The sequence below is a fragment of the Rutilus rutilus genome (genome assembly GCF_951802725.1).
Source record: "Rutilus rutilus genome assembly, chromosome: 8".
Classification (NCBI taxonomy): domain Eukaryota; kingdom Metazoa; phylum Chordata; class Actinopteri; order Cypriniformes; family Leuciscidae; genus Rutilus; species Rutilus rutilus.
The window spans coordinates 36,871,959-36,892,549 of record NC_140222.1 but is presented as its reverse complement, the minus strand read 5'-3'; the positions used below and the strand labels follow the sequence as shown (position 1 = coordinate 36,892,549).

Here is a 20,591-nt window from a genome sequence, read left to right as displayed (position 1 = left end):
CTAGCATTAATTCGATCTCAAACAGATTCATTAAAAGAAGTTATTACTCCACCACCTGCCTGACATCATTAACCAACGTGGTTGAATGACCACTTTGCGACAATATGGTTTTGGGAAACAGTCGTGACTAGCTAGTTGATTTCTTCAGCGATGCATCGTACTATGATAGTTAAGCAGCGAGTTACGCCGTTGTACGCACCCCCGGTTGTTGTCCGGGACTTTAATTTTTATTTTGACGGTGCTGAGAACGACTTAGCACACAGCGCCCCCCTTCTCTGTCTTCATTAGTTTCTGATCAGTTTAACAGTCCTATCTAATACGTTATTAGATAGAACTGTTAAACGGTATACGAAAAAGTATTATAGCGGATGCCATGTGGTTGATGCCCAAGCTGAGCAGAAATACATAAACATGTTTCGCTTGGTCCTTTCAAAACTCGCGTTGGATTTCGTCGTTAGCGTAAAGTTTGAGAAGTGCCTGCTCTTTGGCATCGGTCCATCTATCGCTGTTTTCCATGTTTGTGGAGTAAATATAGGCTATAAACTGTGTGTTTACATGGCTTTTTAAAAATGGCGGGTGCCAGTGTTTTGCATGCGTTCGGCCAATCAGCGTACACTTACGTGACTGGTAGCACCTTAAGCCTGTTTTATACTTCTGCGTCGAACTGCCGCCGTAGCTACGTCGTAGGCTGTGTGTAGCGCGCGTACCCTTCGGCGTACCCTGACGTGCACCTCTCCAAAAATGTAACAACGCGTCAATTCTACGTGGACACAAGCGCTGTGATTGGTCTGCCAGAACCCCTCCCTCGGGGTTTCATGCTCCCCAGGTGCGCGTCAACGCGGACAACGACACAGAAGTATAAATTAAAACCAACACGTTGCCTACGGCGTATAGGCTCCGGCGTATGTCCGACGCAGAAGTATAATGAGGCCTTTATTGTGCTGGGACAGACCCTACTAGTCCTCCCCAAAAGTGTTCCTATAACTATAATCGTTCCCTGTTCCTGCGGTGCGAACACGCCAAAAAGCAGGTACTTACGCCAAGAAAAACGAAAAGAAATAACTGACTGCTAACACCTGTTTAAGTCATGACTATGAAATAGCAGCACTGGGTATTTTAAACCTACTAGAAAAGGCTTTTAAAACACTGTCACGGCTAACCACCGTAATCATCCAGGGTCTTGTTCAGAAACACTCTCTGGGAGCTGAAACCATTGGCGGGGGCGTGTGTGTTCTGGAACACAACGGCAGCGAGGTTTCACCGCCCTTATGTCTAGGCCTCTGAAGTAAATGCTCTTTGTAACCATGTGGAGGTGAGTAGGAACCAGCATTTTAGATCAAAGCACGTCTGCACAAAGACCGCACTGGGAACCCTGCAGTTTGCCCTCTGAGCGGTGACACACTGTCATATGCACATTGACATATTTCATTTTCCATTATGGGAACAGAGCGATGTGGTAAAGGAATTTTGCAGGCTTTGGGCATGAACGAACTGAGACTGGAAGTTTTTCCAGGCGATTTGGGTTTAGGGAGTTGGGTCATTTTAAGTTCAGCAATCGAGAGAGACATTCCCTGAATAAGTATACTTATAATACTTACAACATACTTATTCCGTCCCATCATTCTGTAGTTAATGATCCAAACATTGTCATTATCTAGTACATTCTTGAAGCTTTCTGTGGCCAAAATCTTGATGGAGGGGTATTTGATAAAAGGGTTAATTGCGTTTGAAAGCACTCAACCTGACACTGTTTTGTTTTAAATATCCATTAGTTTAATGTAACGCAATAGCGCCTAGCAATATTTACAGGTACATTAACCCAAACCAGTATTTTAAAGTACACCATTAAGCCTCACAGCTGCCAATCACATCCTTTCATGTGTGCACAGCTGTTCCTTTTAAATATGCATTGGACGTGCCTTGGACTAAACAAATAAGATGGCTTTCAAATCAAACATGCTAATTAGCATTGCAGTGAGGAAAAGCAAAGATTTTGGATCCGTTACAAAACCTAGTGTGCCGTCTACCAAGACAACATTTGACAGCTTCCCATTCCAAAATGTAAAGGCGACAACCTCATGGTTGTTTATAGCTAAACTAAGCAGCCAGCATTGCTTGTTTTTATAATAGTCAATACCAGAATGGATTGCCAATATAGTGGACAATGCAATACTGAAAAGTAGCAATACACATCATAAAATTTTGCCTGATATTTGTGTGTGCTATATATTTATGCTCTCTAGAATACTACGTTGTTAGCTTAGTAAAATGCTAACATCAAACCATAGTGAAATCATTTGAGAGTTGAGTCTCCCGTCGCAATATTTACCCAATATTTGTGTGGGCTACATATCGTTAGCCTCATAGCATTTTTTAAATATTACTTAGGCAATTATGCTATGAGGCTAACGATATTAAACTTACTGTATCACATTATTAGTTTAGCAACGTGCTAACGTGTAACTTGGAATCAATTTAGCCGACATTTGTGTGTGCTATGTATATTTGAGAGCACTAGTCTATGTCTATGTCTAGAGTCTATGTGTGCTTCATGAGAAGAGCAGTTTTGTCGAAATATTTACTCAGTGGGTGCTACATTGTAACGAGGTTCAAGACAGGGTTCTCAAGTCTCACGCAATTGGCCGTGAGACACACGCAATTCAACCAGTTCACACGCTCACACGCCACACCGTGTATTTCTCACGCTGAAAAGGCAATGCCAACCAAGTTGTCCTGCAAGCTTTATATATAACGTTGTGTACGAGCCGCAGGCACACAAAGTGAAGTTTCCTGCCGCCAGCACGTATCTCGGTCAGATTGCGTTCGTTACTAGTCAACATAGATGCGCGAACACACGGAAGTTGACGGAACATTCTCGGCCACCGTACGTTCGTTACTAGGTAACCAAAAACATCGCGCGAACACACGTCGTGATGGAGAAGGTAAGTTGGAAGAAAGCTCGTCTAACATTTTTAGGCTAGAACATTTAATATATAGCCCATCGTATACATTATTATTGATGCAGTCAAAAACTCTACAACTACTTTGCAACCAGGCCAGAAGCTCTGGCTCAGTTTGGCTAGCTTACGTTATCTGAAACTAAGGGAAATGTTAGTGGGTATGGGAAGGAATGAAGATGTATTTCTTCATTTTATTTTAAATTATAGCCTATATTATACTGTATTAATAGTCTTTCTAGTTACATTAAGGCTACATGTATTAAAGCAGAGTGCTCTGGGTAATATTTTATATCCTGTCAAAACATACATTAATCATTGCCATTGGATTTGTATTTTTCAAAGATGTTGTACTCTTGTGTACACACACACACACCTTAATACTCTAATATGTACACCACACAATAAATCATTATACCATTTCAACTAGACAATTTAAAATGCAAAAAGATTTGTTTTTCCAAACTGTTTGGAGCAATTTGTTATATTTTTGTAATTTTTGTATATTTGTAATTTTGAAATATAACATTAAAGAGTATATTTGATGTGATGAATTGCTCTGTCATTTATCAGATTTACCAATTGTTATAATTTCAATTTGTGCTGGTTAATTATGAACAATGGGTCAAATTGGGGGGCGGGGGCGGGGACGGGTGGGGGCGGGGCTCCATTAGGGCTCCTCCCCTAACCGCATGTGATCTCACTCCAAGCTTTTGATAAAACTTGAGAACCCTGGTTCAAGATGTAAGGAAGGAAGAGGACAGGGTCGGCTTACGGAGACTGTGTGTGTTTATTGGTGTTTTCAAAAGATCAAAACAAAGTCACGCTCACTGCGCTGAAACATAAAACTCATATCTCTCTCTCTCCCTCGCTCGCTCTCACACACACACTCACTCACTCACACACACACACACACACACTTACCCCGGTCTCTCCACGCCAATAACTGAAACACGACACAGGTGTTTGTCATACACACTAAACTCGCTCACCCACCGCATTTCTCCCGGCTCTCTCTCCTGTTGCCGACCTCGCTAAACCACGCCTACCCCACCACATACATATTAAGCATAACCACGTTGTTAGCTTAGCAACATGTTAACGTCAATTTACTCAATATTTGTGCATGTTTTGTATTTTTATGCTTAGAGTACCACTTTGTTAGCTTATGCTAACATCAAACCTTATTTGAATCAATTAGTTTAGGAACTCCAAATGCTTCATCTATAGTTATAGTTAACATTTTGCCGATCATCTAACAAAGTGGAAATGATGCTAACTTCAAAACTGACAGCTGGTAAAATTGCGGGACATGTTTTCTCCCATATTTTAAGAACCAGTGAAACCCATTACTAGTGACAGGATGTTGTTATAATGCTTAATCTCCACAGGAACCGTCTAAATTGCCTTGACAAAAAAGGTAAGATGCTATTAGATGCCCTTTCCAAGACTGTTATAAGGTGATGTAAGACAGCTTGAGCTATTCGTCTGACAACAGGGGTGTAGGAAGTTTAACAGGGAACGAATTTCAGCATGTTAACCCCTGACCCCTCCTTCTGGCTGTCTCCCGCTAACCACGGGGAGATGTAATGCATTACCACCCTCGGGACATGACCAGAATTCACAGCACATTTAAACAGACAGACTAACAACCTGACATCAGGACATAGTAGATGGCCAGATAGGTACAAGCAAACCCCTGTCGTGTTTGGCTGTCCAATTCAATGTTGTATTTCGTGGGATTGAAAACTAAGCTGAATATATGAATATATAGATTAGTTGACTGATTTAGCAAAAACAATTACCACGTTTAGAAGTTCAGAATACTAAATGCTATTAAAAGATTGACCCTTTTCAAAATAATAGAATAAAATTACTTGTAATACAATTAAATAAATCTAATGATTTCCGACCAGTGTCTAGAATGCAGAATGAGACAGTAATAAAAAATAAAAAAAGGTATATAGTTTATTGAAACCCAAAAAGACTAAGAATTACACAGAAAAACTGTGGGTGACTGATGTATTAACTCCTGAAAATTACAGAGCTTTTATGATACGAGCGCACTGTATCTTTGGCACAAAGCTTGTTTCATATTCACCAGGAGTTTCTTATTCTGAAGAAAGGCTATTAATTGAGCAAAGAGTTGTGGATAATTCTCCCTGAGGCGCTGAGAAAGACAAAGCGTTCTAATTCAGGGCACGTTCGACACTTGCTTCGTCTTTTCTCATCAAACTTGTCATTACTTGCCACAGTTGCGAAGCAATTCACAGCGCTACAAAATGCAATGATTACACCCATTATAATTTAAAGAGTTGTACTTTGAAAACATATAATTACACCTAGTCCACCTTCCATCGCCATAACTCACTTTCCTCTGAATAACTCAATGCAACAAGCAAAGCAGCATCTGGACAAACAAGGCACAATTAGTTTAATGAGCAGTTTCAAAATGTAAATGGGAGATTAGTCACAGGAAAGACAGAAAAGGAGGACGCTGTGCTCTTCAACATTATAAGTTGTGTCAAACCATTGTGTGGGCGGTGGAGAAAGGTGGCCGTTGGCGTAATCGCTGTTTGTTCAAGTGGAGATGCTTAAAGATGGATTATTTGATTGCAATTATCATGGATATTCACTGTTATTGGGTTCAATCAAATGTTGAGCTTTTAAAGTTAGAAAAATCTAGCTTGTGTTAAGATGTGTTGTTTTGCAAAATGGAAATGTATAACAGTAAAATATAAGTACTTAGAAACTGTGTAGCAGAGCAGATTATTGCTGAAGTGATAGCACACCAAAAAATGAAAGTGAAGCAAGAAGTTTGAAGTAATTATTTGGCCTATAAAATTGCTATAAAATCAAAGCCATATGTCTAGCCAAGTTGTGCTCCAAATTTTAAGTTGATATCAGAGAAATTGAGGTTTTTGTCAGATTTTGTTCAGGTGCTATACCAAAAATAGCCACTCGTTGATACCCACCCTGTTCTAAACCTTTTTAATGCATTCGCCTGTCAAAAATTAATACACTTCTGTCAATATAACTTCATTTACAAAACAGTGTCCAAATATGGAATCTTGAGTTTCAGACCTTTCCAACAACATGGGTTTTGTCAAGCTTAGAAAAAGATTTGATTATAAAATAGTGCTTGAAATTTTGTCAAATTTGAAACATGCGACAGCCCACTATTTTACTTAGGTTCTTGATGTTGATTATTTTCAACCAATGGTGTGAGTTTGGGGCGGGACTATCAGTTTTTACAGAAATAAATACCTTTGTAAAATATTTTTGAGCATACAGACTCACATGAGAGAAAGTTTCTAGTTAAATAAAAAAAAAGCTTTTGTTTTACACAAAGTGGGTCAACTCATGGTGGCGGCCATGTTGAGATCACATGACAAGCCAAAAAAAACAATGACAAGCTTTATCTTGATAAGCCTTGCTGTTATGATCTTTGAATAAATGAAACATGGATGACTGTGAATCAAGTATTTCTACAATGGCATCAATTATACTGAAAACTTTTAATTTTGCATGAAGTGGCATCCACACCACCAGGTGTCAGCATACGTCTGAGATGACAATTTTACTTCCGTTGAGAGACATATTTGAGCGAAAGAAATTATTTGACAAGAAAAAAGTTCAAATGTTCTGTGTTCCACGGAATAATCAGTGTATTTAAGTCGTCCTGGGAAGTTTGTGCAGTGTTTACGAATTTACGAAATGAGGAGTAGCAATTTAAGGTATGTTTACACAAAAATGATGTACTAAAAACGGAAAAGTTTTTCCTTCACGGTTTTCGCATACAGATGATCCCCGTTCACACAGATCTGCGAAAAAATGCTGTATTATTCATGCCAGGCCAGTAGATGGCGATGTCACTTTGTAAAGAAACACTATTCGCTCAAGACTGAACACGTAACACACATGCACATGACATGACCGTTTTCACCAATTCGCATTTTTGTAGTTTACCCAGAGACGATAACGGTATCGTTTAAAAAAACGTGCACTTTGAAACCGTTTTCAAAAGCTTGCGTTTTCAGGCCCCCAAAACGCTGTTGTCATGTAAATGAACGGCCAAAACGCATAAACAGTTTTGCGTTTAAGGTAATCAGGTGCATTCAATTCATTCAAAGGCTCTCCACTGAACCATCGATTCGATTCCAATAAAGAACCTTTATTAAGAGTGTAAATCAGCAGATTCTCATGCGTATGTTTTACAGGATCGCAACTGTTCACAGGATTATGGGATTGAAAACACTTGTTCCAGCTCAGGTAACAGAAAAGCAATGCATGCTTATGGATGATAAGATCTCTCAATCTCAGCTAGTGTCTAAGCATCATTACTAACACACACACACAGTTTGCGTCTGGCCCCCGCAGGGAGAACATTAGACTGAGCTCTGTTGCGTGACGGCTTCCTCTGCTCCTCTTCATTAGATCAGCGTTCCCCTGACTCGCTCAGCGGAGCCCATAAATATGGTTTCATCTCCAAACACTGTCATTCATAAGCAGCAAAAAACATACATGTTACTGTATGTCGATCTGAACGCATGAAACAGCAATTACAATGGATACACACGGAGTCAGACAGCTTCCTGCATTTAATTTTTAAGACCCTTTATTGCCATAGTAACGGCAGCTTTTGGGAAAGAATTCGTACACATTACACAACCCTTACACAAAGTACTGTGGGTAATGTGGTAAAATGATGGCATCATGGTACTTGTATACCATGGCACTGGATAATTACCCTATTCAAATGCCATTGAATTTATATGATACGCCAAGGTACTTTCACAAAAAAAAAAAAGGCGAGTAATTATCTACGTCGAGTAATTCTCTAAGATCATGTCCAAGTCAAGAAAAAAAATTAAGAAATTATATTTTGCAAATAGAAAATAAGTCTGTTTTAGGGCATTTTGTGACATTATTTTCACACAAAAAAAACTATATTTTGCTCCGAATTTCCATGTTTTACTCCTTTCTATAATATTAATTAAGTATATATATATATATATATATATATATATATATATCAGATTTTAGATTAGATTTGTTTTCTGCATTATATTAATGATAGTTATCATTATTCTTATTCTTATTTGTCTAGTTCTTTTCTTTCAAATTTGGGATGAAATATGAATCGTTTTAGACTGATTCATGAGGTTTACCATTGCACTATATCCGAGAAGTCGTGGTAATACTCTGGTACTTTGTTGTAGTACACATTATTTCAAAGGCAAAATGCCATTTATACAATAACAGCAAATGGGGAAAAAAAAGATGGCAAAATTGTTTCTGCAAGAACACACTATACAAGACAACATACATTCAGTGTCAGCCTTACTATTCCTGAATGTCATTCATTAGGCATTACAACACCGACAATAAACTCTTCAGAGACTGACTTCTACAGATAAGATTTCCATTCAGAACTTCATGAAGAACCAACCCAGTCCAAATAACAAGATCAAACAGACTTTGGCAAACTTCACCTCACCTTTGTCAGATTGCCCAACGCTGAGAATACACGCATATCTCTTTTATAAAACTAAAGCATCCACTTTTAGTTTACAATCAATCAAGAATTCAGTAAAGAGCAATTCTCACCAAAACTGGTCTTCACTTCTCTCCGTAGCCCACAGAGCATGTTGGCGTGCTTGATTCAAACACACACACATACACACACACACACACCAACTGAGAGACAGAAATGCAGCTCTGCGAGCAACAGAAGCGCCCCCCCCTGTCTGGTCACACGGTTCAGCTCCGTGTGTGTGTGTGTGTGTATACACACACTCGTATTAGGGACATACACACTCTCTCTCTCTCTCTCCTAACTCTACGCAAGCTGTCTTTTTGTCGTGTGAGGCTATACGGTTCCTCCTCCCCTACATATTGTTGGTTTCTCCTTTGATTTGCTTTGCGCGGATGTAAATATTTGCGCTGAATAAGAGGAATTCATTCTATTGGATGTAAAAGACAGCTAAAAACAATCAGGTCGAATAAAAACCGAGCGGACGTCTATTCTGTTATCTTCAGGCTATCGGTTTTAGAAAAAAAGTGCAGATGCAAATGTCAGTTCTTTTCCTTTCACTTGAAAAGGTTACTGCTGAACTTTCAAAAAACTATTTTCCCACCTCAGGCTCGGAGTAACAGGGACTGTTCCTCAATGGTTTCTTAAAAATGTAATGACGGTCTTATGAAGTAAACTATAAAGTTTGAATATGTGCAGTTGTTACTTGGAGTAAGTAGTTCTACTTGATCTAATAATAAAAAATATATATAAAAAAAACGACGGTTGCCGTAAACTGATAACAGTTTAAATTTGTACCTAATTTGTAATTAATAAAGTGTACCAAACCCCACTACATTATTTCAACCTCGTTAACATACATTTTGAATGTCCATCCTTAAAAATTTAGCTAATAGATAATGGTTTAAATTCTGGTAGTATCACACTGTAATTGAAAGAAATACAAATAAATAAATAAATAAATATTACAGGGTTGAAGATTGGTGTAAAAACATTTAACTAGAGAGGCACTATATGCTGATATATATGCCGTTGATAAGCTTGTTTCCGCCACTGAATAAAAAAAAAAAAAAGGTAATTATGACTTTTTACCTTACAATTCTGACTTTTTTTTCACACAATTGTGTGTTATAAGGTCAGAATTGCAAGATCTAAACTCGGAATTCTTCTTTTCCTCGGAATTTGACTTTATAACTCGCAATTTCAAGGGAAAAATTCAAAATAGCGGGAAAAGGTCAAATTTGCAAGATAAAATTCGCAATAGCAAGAAAAACATTTCAGAATTGCGAGATATAAACTCGCAATTGCAAGAAAGAAAGTCATAATTGCGAGATATAAACTCACAATGGCAAGGGACAAAGTCAGAATAGCGAGAAAATTTTAGAATTACAAGATAAAAACTTGCAATTGCAAGAAAAAAATTCCGACTTCCACCTGCCTGATTAAATGACCAAATCATGCTTAACTTAAAAGATTTCATTCTTTAAAAGAAACTTTGTGTATTTCCAAACAAAAAGACATGTCAGATTTACCTATATGGTTTCAGATGGGAAAACAACTTTTTTTTAAAGAACAAGTAGACATTATTTCCCTCTCTGTCCTTATAGCAGGTCTCCCCCAGGACCCCTTTGAGACAGATACCAACAATGACACCAAGCAGCTCCAGCTACAAACCGTTACTCGGTGCAGAGCGACTCTGACCTGCGGTGCTGCCCCTTGAATCAGCGTTCTGCCTCTCCTTACACTTTGTCCCCAACATACCCCTCTGACACAAATGACTAATAAACCCCCTTTCCCTCCATCTGCCTCTGTATATCAGTCTCTCGTACTCCAGGAATTAAGAAAGAATCTGCAAAGCGTACATTATTACCATACTGATAGTAAATGAAAACATTTTGCGTATGAGTACAACCAAATTTAGACACGTACAAATCCTCTGACCAAAAAAGGATTGTTGGAAATGGAAATGGAATTGGAACCGTCTTATATATCCATACTTCATATGCCACAACCATACATGTACTGTACAATAACTCAGGATGCGGCTCATATCTTATCAAAGCGCAAATAAATCTTCTGAAATGCTGGGCTTAAACCAAAATTGCATTGTGCTCGAACTCACTCCATGGAGAACATCAAGACCGGATCAGAATGTGAATTCGTTCCAGGTGGTCCCGGTTTATGTTCCAGCCTCGAGTTGGTGAACGTCTAAATATTTCAGGTAACTTCTGTGACAAACTCGCAATCACAATCCCATGATTCCTCAGAGTACACTAATAATGACTCGAAAACAGGATGCATGAATCTATTAAATAGCCCATGCAATAAAAATGTTTGATACAGGAAAAGCTAGAATGCTATGCTAGCAGTACGCTAAGCTAGTATGCAGAATGGTTTGCTTATTGACATTGGATCCAATTGACACTGGATATGATATAGTCTGATCAAATACTGAAGGGTTACTTGTTCACAGTTTGATACAGGCTAAGCTAAAAAAAAAGAAAAAAAAGATACAGGCTAAGCTAGAATGCTATGCTAACAGAATACTAAGCTAGTATGATGAATAGTTTGCTTGAAATAGACATTGGCTTTGATATGGATTTGATAGTCTGAACAAATACTGAAGGGTCATTCTCAGTTTGATAAAGGCTAAGCTAGAATGCTATACTAGCAGTATGCTAAGCTAGTAAGCTGAATGAATAACTTATTTAAAAAAATGCTTAATTTCACAATCTATAGGTTATGTTATGCTAGTATACTTAACAGTTTAAAATACATTAATGGCCACAATAATAGTTAAGATGACATCATAATGCTATTTTACTTACCAAGATTTTTATTAGCATTTGTCAACACTTTGCTATAGCCAACACAACTAGCTTTATTCAATTCAATTAAATTTACATTTATTTACAACTTAGTATATAGCGCTTTTCACAATACATACCGTTTCAGGTTTTAGTTAAACTGTTGTACAAAAGTCATGAGTACAAAATCTTTTTGTTGTTGTTGTTTGTTTGTTTTTGCTTGGGTTATTGTGATGCCTAAAATCACTTGTATCGTAGTTAGTTTCATTTCTAAGTTAAATTTTTTTATTAGTACCAAAATATATACCGAATAGTACCAAAAATAGTTTAAAAAAGGCACAATTAATGGTTATTATTGGTTGAAAATAAAATAAAATGAAAATTGGTTTATTTTAGTTTCACATTTAAAATATTACATAATAATATATTACTAAAATAATAATATTATTAGAATTTTTTTTTGTTTTAGGGTTTCATTTCAAATATATTTAGACAAAATAGTACCAAACTAAAAGGGCGCACTAGTAACATGGCTGTAAGCCCATAAAACATTTCTTTACAATTTGCGCAAACTGCAACCAGAAAAACAAATATATATATACTTCAGAGTATCTTTAAATTCCTCTTACATCCTGGTCATCAATTATTAAGACTAATTTCTAGTCTAAAATAATCTAGGTTCCTCAATCTCTTACACAACACTCCTGAAACGTTATCTGGGAAGTTGAGATTTTATTTTGATTTATTGGTGCGCCGGATCCAGTTTTTAGACCTAATGCGATGAATATCTATCCCAGCACAATTCCCTTACCTCAGTGGAAACGTTTGATGTGTCTGAGGATTATTCATCAGATGGTCTGCCATCCATCAAAGAATAGAAGAAAAAACATACTGGATATAGAGAAGTGGGGCAGAATACAAGATAAAGCAGAGGTGGGCGATTACAGATAAGTTTCTTTGTTTTGTTTTTGTTTTTTCCTCAAATAAAATGGCTGCCATAACTCATAGACTATTAAATGAACATTACATCTTTGATAATGACTCCTATTTGAGGTTGTTTGATGATGCAAAAGATAATTAAATGGCAATTAATACAGACAAAATTGATTAACAGATTCACTTTCAAGTGGCAGATCAATTCTAGGCCCCACAGAGAAACTTGCAAACAACGTCAACCTTTCCGGTTTAGCTTAGAATAAATTATCATGTGGCTGTGTTAATGATGCAATTACAAAGGACTTTGCAATTTGATATATTGGCATATTAACAGTTTAAGGGATTCCTGTCAACAGTGTTTAGTCTAACTAGAAATAATTAAACATTAAAAAACAGTTATATGACTGAAAAAAACTGTTCCCTGCGAAGGGAACTCGCACTGCATCGGTGCTAAGGGGAACGCCTCAGGCATGACAGGTGTCTGAAATCACAATCAAATCACAGTAATCCTATTGACCGGCAACAGCCCATGAATCATTAACGTGCAACCTGGAAGTATATAAGGATGCCTTGCAAACATGATAATTATCTTTTACTGGGGTTCCCAGATGAAGCTCGCCGATCGTCTTGAGAGGGGGATAACCCTCTCAGACGGTTCGGCGGCTGACGAGGGTGAGCTGCAGGTGGAGGATTTCTCTCCTCCGCCTAGCCCAGCGAGTGCTCTTCAGGATGAGCAGGAGATGGCTGATGAGGGTGGTGATATTCAGATAGATTCTGAACCCTCTCAGCCACTCTGCCCCGTGTATGCAGAGCTGGTGGATGTGATGGATCACGCTGCGGGCAGGCTGCAGTTGCCTTGGCAGCGCGTTAGGGGAGAGGTAGCTCACGGAAGGCTTGACTTTCGGTTTCTTCCCGGCCAAAAGCCACCAGCTTAGGTGAGCCTTCCATTCCTTCCTGATCTCCATACGGAGATCGAGAGGGCATGGAAAAACCCATATTCGGTCCGTATCCACCAACATCAGCGGGTTAGTTCGGGGAGAAAGAGAAGGGCTTTCTCCTCGATTCGCCGGTTTCACCCTCTGAACTTTTTTGCATCTCCGTGGAGACAGTGGTTGGAAAGGTCAGAGAGGCAAAGGCGCCCTCAGCAGCATTTAGGACCTGCATACCGCTGAGATCCACATCCACCCCTAGGCAAGCAGGAGGGCCTGGCCCCTCACGGTCCGAGGACCGTAGACAGTGCCAGAGAACCAGTGTCGCCTCTCGTGAGCCCCCTCCATGGAGGAGTAGGTCACAGAGAAGGTGAGACTCCCACAAGAAGAGGGATCTGAGGGAGTTGATCCAGCACAAACGCACACAGCATCGGTGATGGATCACCTTCCCTGAGGGCATGATTATATCGCAGATTATATCGTGATTACCTCAGGTGGTTGGCCTTAGTAGTTCGGGCAGTAGACTCACTGATGGGTAGTAGGCCTTAAACAGGCCTCCTCAGAAGGGAGTCCGAACGTTCTGGGACATACATTATAGCTGTGACCAGGTAGCTAGCCTTATTAGGCCTCCTGTGGGTGGCCTCAATATTTGTGTTGGTGTGGTATGGTTCTCAATGGTATATGTGTGTAGCAGAATAGACTGGCTATCAGCTAGTAGGCCCAACCAGGCGTCCCTGATGGCGAGTCCCCGGATGTAATTATTTGGCTGACAGCACTGACTTGCTTCAGGCCTAGTAGGCCTCTCAAATCTTCTAAGTGAGTCTTGAGTGACGGGGTATACAAACAGTGGTGTTGATGGTCAGGTGTTGATGGTAAGGCCTCCCTGATCCTGAGCCCCTTTATGGGGTGCTCGACTGTTAATTCCCTGGCCAATCAGACAATTGGCTTCAGTGGGCCTCTCTGGAGGCTAGCGCCGATTATGATCAGCTGAATAGGATTGAACACTGTCAGGCGGTTGGCCTTTTCAGGCCTCCATTTAGCTCGGTCCCCAACCTTACTGGCCATGGCAGTCAGTTTCTTACCTAAAGAAAACTTTCAGACGACCGGCTTAGACAGGCCGCTCCGAGACTGAGCCCCAAGACTGGCAGGCCTTAGCAGGCCGCCCTGGGACTGACACCCGGAATCAGTGTTCATAGCAATAACCAGTTTTTAGCTAGCTACCAGGTAGTAGGCCTCTCCAGGCCTCCCTGAAGGCAGGTAGTAGGCCTCATCAGGCCTCTCTGAAGGCGAAGTCCCAAGGATGGACAACTGCACAGCTAGCTTTACTGGCTGCCAGGTAGTAGGCCTCACTAACCCTCCCTAAAGGCGAGTTCCCAAAATACGGGCACTAGGTAGCCAGCCCTCTGGTTATCAGGTAGTAGGCCTCACCAGGCCTTCTTGTAAGTGGTATCCCAGCGACGCAGGGTTCTGGCAGCTAGTGGCCACTTGCTATCAGTTCAGCTGGCCTTAGCAGGCAGCTTCTGAAGGTGAGCTTGCACCCTAGCATGACTAATGGTCATTTTCTGCAACTGGTTCCCTCACGGAACCTCTTTTATCTAGCCTACAGCCTGGTTTGCCTACCAGGCAGATCATGTGCTCCCCTTACTGAGGGTCACCATGAGTATGCGGAATCCTGAGTCTGGTCAGACGGTCGCGAGCCTCTCGTGAGGCCTCCCAGTTAGATCAACCCTTAGGCCTTTTCAGGCCTCCTCAGTGTTTTGAAACACAAACGCTGGGTAGATCCGTGGATCGAGCAGAGAAACTCCCCTCGCTAGCAAGGGTTGTAAGCACTACGCTAAGTTATGTTCTCCGGGATACCCCGTCTCTGAGATCTGGGCTGAGTGGTTCACTGTCAGCTTCGCAGTCCCTCGGGTTGGATGCCTTACCTATAGGCACGTGTCCAGAGGCTCTGTCTTCGGACAGACAGGAAGTTGGCCAGACTAAAGTGTCCAATGTAAGTGAAGCCAGGTCAGGCCTTCCTGGTGGCATTTCGGATGAGTATGTTCCCCTGAATAGTGATTGGCTGGGGCTCCTTCGGAAAGGTGATTATCATGTTTGCAAGGCGCCCTTATATACTTCCAGGTCGCACATTAATGATTCATGGGCTGTCGCTGGTCAATAGGATTACCGTGATTTGATTGTGATTTCAGATACCTGTCATGCCTGAGGCGTTCCCCTTAGCGTCAATCGACGCAGTGTCTCGTTCCCTATTCTCAGGGAACAGAGGTTACAGTCGTAACCTAGACGATCTTCAATATCTTAAAATATCAGAATAAATGTTACTTTCAGTAATGCTGGAATTATCATATTTACAATATGAATGAAAATGAATGCTGTCACAATGTCGTAATTGCTTGCCCTGCCAATATTTGCACTTGTTCCATCACAAAATAAAAAAGATTAAAACAAATGTCAACCTACATTTTATGAAATGTTCAATTCCCTTTCAGCCAGTCACGTTCATTACATTGATACTGATGTTATGAGGTCTCTCTTGGGAGCCCAATCACCTTTGGGTTGTAAGAAAATGGGCCAATGACGATTAGAGAGAATTTGCATGCCAAGCCAATCCCCCGGACATACGGGTATATACGCTGTCTTTAACCCAGAAAGAAGGGCAGCAAAGTATCATGGGAGACATATGTTTTCAGTAATTCAGTGGCTAATTCAGTTTTTGCTGTTCTCCTGCAGTTTAATAACCTAACACATATGAGAACAAAGAATCGGCCATTAGACAAGCAGCATGTTACCTTTTCAAAGCTGCACTTGAAATGCAAATGGATCCCGAAAAGCTGCTTCTTCTTTTCCCACGTTTCCCTCTTACTCCCTGAAATTAAAGCTGTTGTTGAATCTCTCGCCTCTCCACAGATAACATACAACAGCCTGACACAATGAGGGCAGGCACACACGTCTCCACAGCTTTAAACATTTTCGTTTTGTATGATGCGGCGAACTCTCGCCCTGAAGAAAAAACTTCTGGTAATCTGGATTGCTAGTGAGCATAGAGAAGCTCAAAGAAGAATTAGGCAACGACTAAACCTTGTTTCTTTGCAGTTTTAGCTAGAAGGCAGCTAAAGGGCCTTAGCGTCTTTGCTCTTTTGGGGAAATGAGCTTTACATTGCCAAACTACATGTAGGGCGTTGCTGTTCAGAGGGCTAACAGGAGGTAACAAAATGTTTTTCAGAAAACTTAGTGCCAGTGCTAAATTTCTGCCAATTCTAAACATAGCCGCCCGCTAACCATTTTTAAGGCATTAGCTTGAAATCTCTTCCAGATTTTAGGTTCCTCAAAGGCTGTAACAGCAGAAATGTGCCACAGTAAGAATTCACCCTGCCAACAACAAACAATTTTGGATACCGAGTGCATTTACCAACATTTAGCTCCAACACCAGAAGATTTTTTTTGTTGAGAAGTTGCTTTAATAGCTCAAGAAACTTACGTGAAGGTGTGTTTAACTTATCTAAGATGTTTCGGTAACACTTTACAATAAGGTTTCATTTGTTAGTGTTAGTTCACCCAAAAATGAAAATGATCTCATAATCTACTCACCCTCAAGCCATGTGACTTTCTTCTTTCAAACAAACACAATCAGAGTTATATTAAATAATATCCTGGCTCTTCCCAGCTTTGTAATGGCATTGAATAGTGCCTTTTTAGGGTTTATGAAGCCCAAAAAAGTGCATTCATCCATCAAAAAGTAAGCCTTATTACTCCAGTGATTAATAAACGCCTTCTGAAGCAAAGAAATGTGTTTTTGTAAGAAACATATCCATATTGATATCTTCCGGCAACGGCCGTACGCGCGTTCATAAGAAAGTCGAGATCTGGATGTTTTGGGGCGAACTATCCCTTTAAGGAAGTCCAACCTTCTTTCCAGCAGTTGTTTATCACTGCATTATTCTGAAACTCACATTTGCTTCTGGAAACTCTTGGAGTTCATGAAAGTTTCTCACATCGATGCAGCTCTTCCAGCATGCAAGAATGATCACCAATAAAACTTTAATTAATCTCATGTGGAATCGGGCAAAAATTAATTAGCACTGTAAGCAGTGCAGAGAAGAGCTACAACTGCTATCTATAACAGATGCTACTTACAGGAATTTAACAAAAGGAATGTGGCCAAAGGGAATAATTAAAATTATTATCAGTTAATGATGCATGAGCTGTTTATAAATTATTTGAACAACTAACTCAATTTTTTCTAAGTCTTGCGTTAGTGCCACACTATGAAAATTAAATGGCACTAATGTGCGCTAATTTGGTTTGACTCCTGACTGTGTGTCTTCAGGTGTGACACGACAGAAGGTGCGTTCCATTCGACAGGGTCCATACGCAGTGTTCACTGCTCCCCTACTCCCTGAGCACGGTATATCAGTTGAAGTGGACTTCACTGACAATAACCGCTCATTTGAAACGCCCTGCAAACGTCATCAAAGAAAGTCAACGACGGGGTCGCGCAAATTATGATATAACAGAAATATATATAGGACTACATTCATATTTAAATTTGTATTATTATATTATATATTTACAATTATATTGCACTATTTTACAACTACCTCAAATAAAATCACTTTACTTCACAAACTAGCTAAGCTGGCTGCATTCACTGAGGTAAATTATAATCATCAAAAATAGTATACGTAATATTCACAACAATAACCGTTAAAAATACTGTCATTTTGTATAACAATGGCGAAATGTATGAATACTTACACACATACGTAAACTCCTCCATCGTTAGTCATGACCGTTCTGACTGGTGATGACGTGGTGTGCGAAATGACAGTTGGGTGATCATCGCTCTCCACTTCCTGTGAAGTGATGTATCGATGTTCCCTTTTTCCCTATGCCGTGCGCAGTGCCCTTCGAACTGAACATGTTCGCTCCCTTCGGATTGGAATCTCACTTAAGATGGCGGAATACCCTGTGAAGTCCACTTCGCAGTCCACTTACGGTCAAATGGAACGCACCTAGAGCAACGTATCGACACTTGTCCATTGGTCCATTACCAGCTGCATTCAATATGTCAAAAAGTGGGTGGCATCTCACCTGAAATACTTAAAGGACCTGGTGCGAACTCTGAGTACCATTAGAAGGAAATTCGATTCATCCCAGTCACTCCAATCTATAGGATTCTGTTTAGCAAAACTAATCAGTACTCGAATCTGAACTGATTTTGCTTTGTTAAATTGGTTCACAAATGATGTATGTAATGTCCTTATTTGTATAGTTTGCTCAAAAGTGGCATATCCTAATCCCATATGGAAGTAATGGTCCTGTTTTAACCTTCAGTTAAAAGGAAGTGCACTGCTTCCAGACATTTGCTATTCCTTTTGGAGTGTTTGACCACGATCACATGGGGTGAGGGAAAGACTTCAGATGCAAGCTCATGAAATCTGCCTTTTTAAAGCTTCAAATCAGAGCAACTGAAGTTTGGAAGATGAAGCCTGCTGTGACTCCATATTCACACACACACACACACACACACACACACACACACACACACACACACACACACACACACTTTATACGCTACATGGGTATGATTAAACATTCACATACAAATAAACAAAACAAAACAAAACAAAACAACCATATCATAAAATAACAGGGTGAGGCAATGTGCTTAAAGTACAAACAAAAGACAAAACAAAATAATAGGGTGGGGGAATGTGCTTAGTCAAAGTAAAAAAATAAAAAAATAAAAAAGCAAAACTTAAGAAATCGACAGAAAAAGCTAAACAAACAAAAGACCAGACAAAATAATAGTGAACAATGTGCTTAGTAAAAATAAAAAAATAAAAACAACCTAAAGAAATCACCAAAAAAAGCAAACCAAACAAAAGACCAAACAAAATAATAGGGTGGGGCAATGTAGTAAAAGTAAAAAAAAAAAAACAATTAAAAAGCAAACCTAAAGAAATCAACATCAAGCAAAACAAACAAAAGACAAAACAAAATAATAGGGTGGGGGAATGTGCTTAGTCAAAGTAAAAAAATAAAAAAGCAAAACTTAAGAAATCGACAGAAAAAGCTAAACAAACAAAAGACCAGACAAAATAATAGTGAACAATGTGCTTAGTAAAAAAAAAAAAAAAAAAAAACCTAAAGAAATCACCAGAAAAAGCAAACCAAACAAAAGACCAAACAAAATAATAGGGTGGGGCAATGTAGTAAAAGTAAAAAAAAAAAAAAAAATTAAAAAGCAAACCTAAAGAAATCAACATCAAGCAAAACAAACAAAAGACAAAACAAAATAATAGGGTGGGGCAATGTGCTTAGTCAAAGTAAAAAACAAACAAACAAAACTAAATAAAAAAGCACAACTACAGAAATCAACAGAAAAAGCAAAACAAACTAAATACAAAACTAAATAATAGCGTGGGGGAATGTGCTTAGTCAAAAAAAAAAAAGCAAAGCTAAAACCTAAAGAAAACAACAGAAACAGCAAAACAAACAAAAGACCAAACAAAATAATAGGGTGGGGCAATGTGCTTAGTCAAAGTAAAAAAAAAAAAAAAACACCTATAGTCATATCCATCACCTGAATACATTTTTTCTAGCTTTTGATCAAAGATAGAACAGTGTTAAAGTGAATAAACTGCATTCATACCAAGCAAGCTCAAACAATGAAAAATCAACTAATTAAATTCGAACATCCTGAGGGGCTGGTTTTAATGACAAACCAAGGGAACCAATTCAGTTTTCCAAGTATTATCCACACTATTTTCATTTTGAAAGCGGCGTCAAAGCGAGAAAAAGAGCAAAAAGAGAGATGCCACCTCAGCATCTTGGACGAAAAGGAAAGATATGTGCATACAAAGTGTAGCACTGTATTCCCATATGAAATTCTCCATGACAGGAGATTTATACTCTGAGGCAGCAGTGTATCTACAGTGGTGCATCCCTATGCATATTCTAATTAATCATATCCATGTGTGTGAGACAGTTCTTGCACTTCCGAAACAACTTCATGCACACCTGACTCACAAATGGGGGTTCATTATTGCTCTTAGGAAATGAGCGTGAACATCTATGGTGAACAGAACATGGAGCGCATATACGCTGACCGCTCGCAGATACGTGACAATAGCAGGTGCCGTCACATATCTGTGCAAACCAAAGCAGAATGCAGTCGCAGACGCACCATAACACACAGCAAGTGTGTGTGGAGAATGAGAGACATCTGGAGTTTGTGAATGTGGAAGATAAAAGCAGAGCGTATCTTTCTCCCTTCCTATATTTTATAGTGAAACACACACACACACACACACACACACACACTGAGCCCAGATGAAATTTCTCTCTAAAACACAAGTGTCCACTGAATCTTCACAATGAATGCAAAGCCTACATGTACATGTACACTCACAGACACAATCAC

At 39.5% G+C, this 20,591-nt stretch overlaps 1 protein-coding gene across 3 annotated transcripts in view; it reads right to left on the bottom strand.

Annotated features, from left to right (window-relative positions):
* The window catches only part of grip2b (glutamate receptor interacting protein 2b), a 115,550-nt gene that overhangs the window by 50,574 nt on the left and 44,385 nt on the right, over positions 1-20,591 (bottom strand). The window contains exon 1 of one of the 3 annotated variants that reach the window (XM_084416674.1): positions 8,568-8,734. The exons of the other annotated variants lie outside the window; for them this stretch is intronic. Coding sequence (XP_084272800.1) covers positions 8,568-8,607 — 40 coding nt within the window. The 5' untranslated portion in view covers positions 8,608-8,734. Of the gene's footprint in view, positions 1-8,567; positions 8,735-20,591 lie in introns of those variants that run through there. 3 annotated transcript variants of the gene reach the window in all.